The sequence below is a fragment of the Pyrus communis genome, chromosome 1 (assembly GCF_963583255.1).
Source record: "Pyrus communis chromosome 1, drPyrComm1.1, whole genome shotgun sequence".
Taxonomy (NCBI): domain Eukaryota; kingdom Viridiplantae; phylum Streptophyta; class Magnoliopsida; order Rosales; family Rosaceae; genus Pyrus; species Pyrus communis.
Window position 1 is genome coordinate 32,878,172 of NC_084803.1, and position 1,453 is coordinate 32,879,624.

General features: G+C 43.8%; 1 protein-coding gene across 1 annotated transcript; it reads left to right on the forward strand.

Moving 5' to 3' along the window:
- Window positions 1–450: 450 nt before the first annotated feature.
- Window positions 451–897, forward strand: LOC137726048 (uncharacterized). The gene has a single exon (XM_068464911.1). It carries the CDS (start codon window positions 451–453, stop codon window positions 895–897), a length of 447 nt encoding a protein of 148 aa, XP_068321012.1.
- The last annotated feature ends 556 nt before the right edge of the window (window positions 898–1,453 follow it).

Consider the following 1,453-nt stretch of genomic DNA (forward strand, 5'->3'; position numbering starts at 1 on the left):
ATGAAATATGCATTGGAACTTGGCCAATATGGTTTAGTTTTCCTGCCCTGCACGGTGATAAAGGCCTAAGCCTTAGCAGACTTCATAGCAGAATTGACGCTTAGCCTAGGCGATGCAACAGAGAGGCCCAACGACGCCACAGAAGCAGCTGAGCATACCTTAGTCGTGTCTGCTCCCTCCAACGGAGACTTCTGGTATTTGCATGTCGACGACACATCCAATTACAAAGGCTTAGGAGCAGGTGCGGTCTTTGTCACCCCAAATGGTTCAATGATCGAGTAGGCGATCACTTTTGGCTTCAAAACATTTAACAATGAAGTAGAGTAGAAGGCCCTACTAGTAGGCCTGTGAATGGCAAAAGACTTGGCGGTGAAAAAGCTCGCAATTCATTCCGATTCTTAGCTAATCACCAGCCAGACTTCTGGGAAGTACATGGAAAAACATCTGAAGATGGCGCAATACTTAGAGAAGGTACGCAAACAACTTGAGACATTTCTGACTTACATTCTTACTCAAGTTCAGCGAGTGGATAACACCCACGCAGACGCGCTAGTCAACCTAGGCTTCGCCTTCGTTCACTATCTCAAACGCTTTATTTCGGAAGAGTATTTAGACAAGCCAAGCATAGAAGCAGAGTCGGCAGCCAAAGTGTCACAGGTTAATATAACTCCCAACTGGAAAATTTCTATTTTAGACTACCTGGTCAATGGCACACTCACCACAGAAGGATTGGAGTCTAGAAAGCTCCAAATAAAGGCAGCACACTACTACTTGTGGAACGACATTCTTGTTCGAAGATCCTACACCAAACCACATCTCTGTTGCCTAGTGCTTCCCGATGGCCTAAAGGTTCTAAGCTCAATCCACGAAGGCATTTGTAATCACTCCAGAGGCTGATCATTAGCACAGAATGCTCTTAATGCAAGCTACTACTGACTACTATGTACCAAGATGCTAAGGAGTTAGTATAAAAGTGCAACTGCTGCCAACACTACAAGTCAGTATCAACACTGCCTGCCAGCAAACTTCACTCGTAAACGAGTCCTTAGCCGTTTTTGTAGTGAGCAATCGACTTGGTAAGGCCAATGTTGCCCGTTACTGAAGGCAGATGCATGATGATCGTGGCAACCGATTACTTCACCAAATGGGTAGAAAAAGAGCCTATGACAACCATGACTCAGACGGACATAGAACGCTTCATATGGAGGAACATCATCTGCCAGTTCGCCATCCCTTAGTCCATTGTCACTGACAACGACCCACAATTCGTGGGTAAAGATTTGGCAAAGTTCTTCCAAAAGTATGGCATTAAGCGGCATATTGTTGGAAGTATGCCCACAAAGCCACTCATTTGATGTAATAGCTTTTTGGAATACTTAATGTATTAAACTTTTATATGTTTAATGGAAGGCAAAGCTTATTGTTAATCACTATTTATTGTATCTTGTGTTTA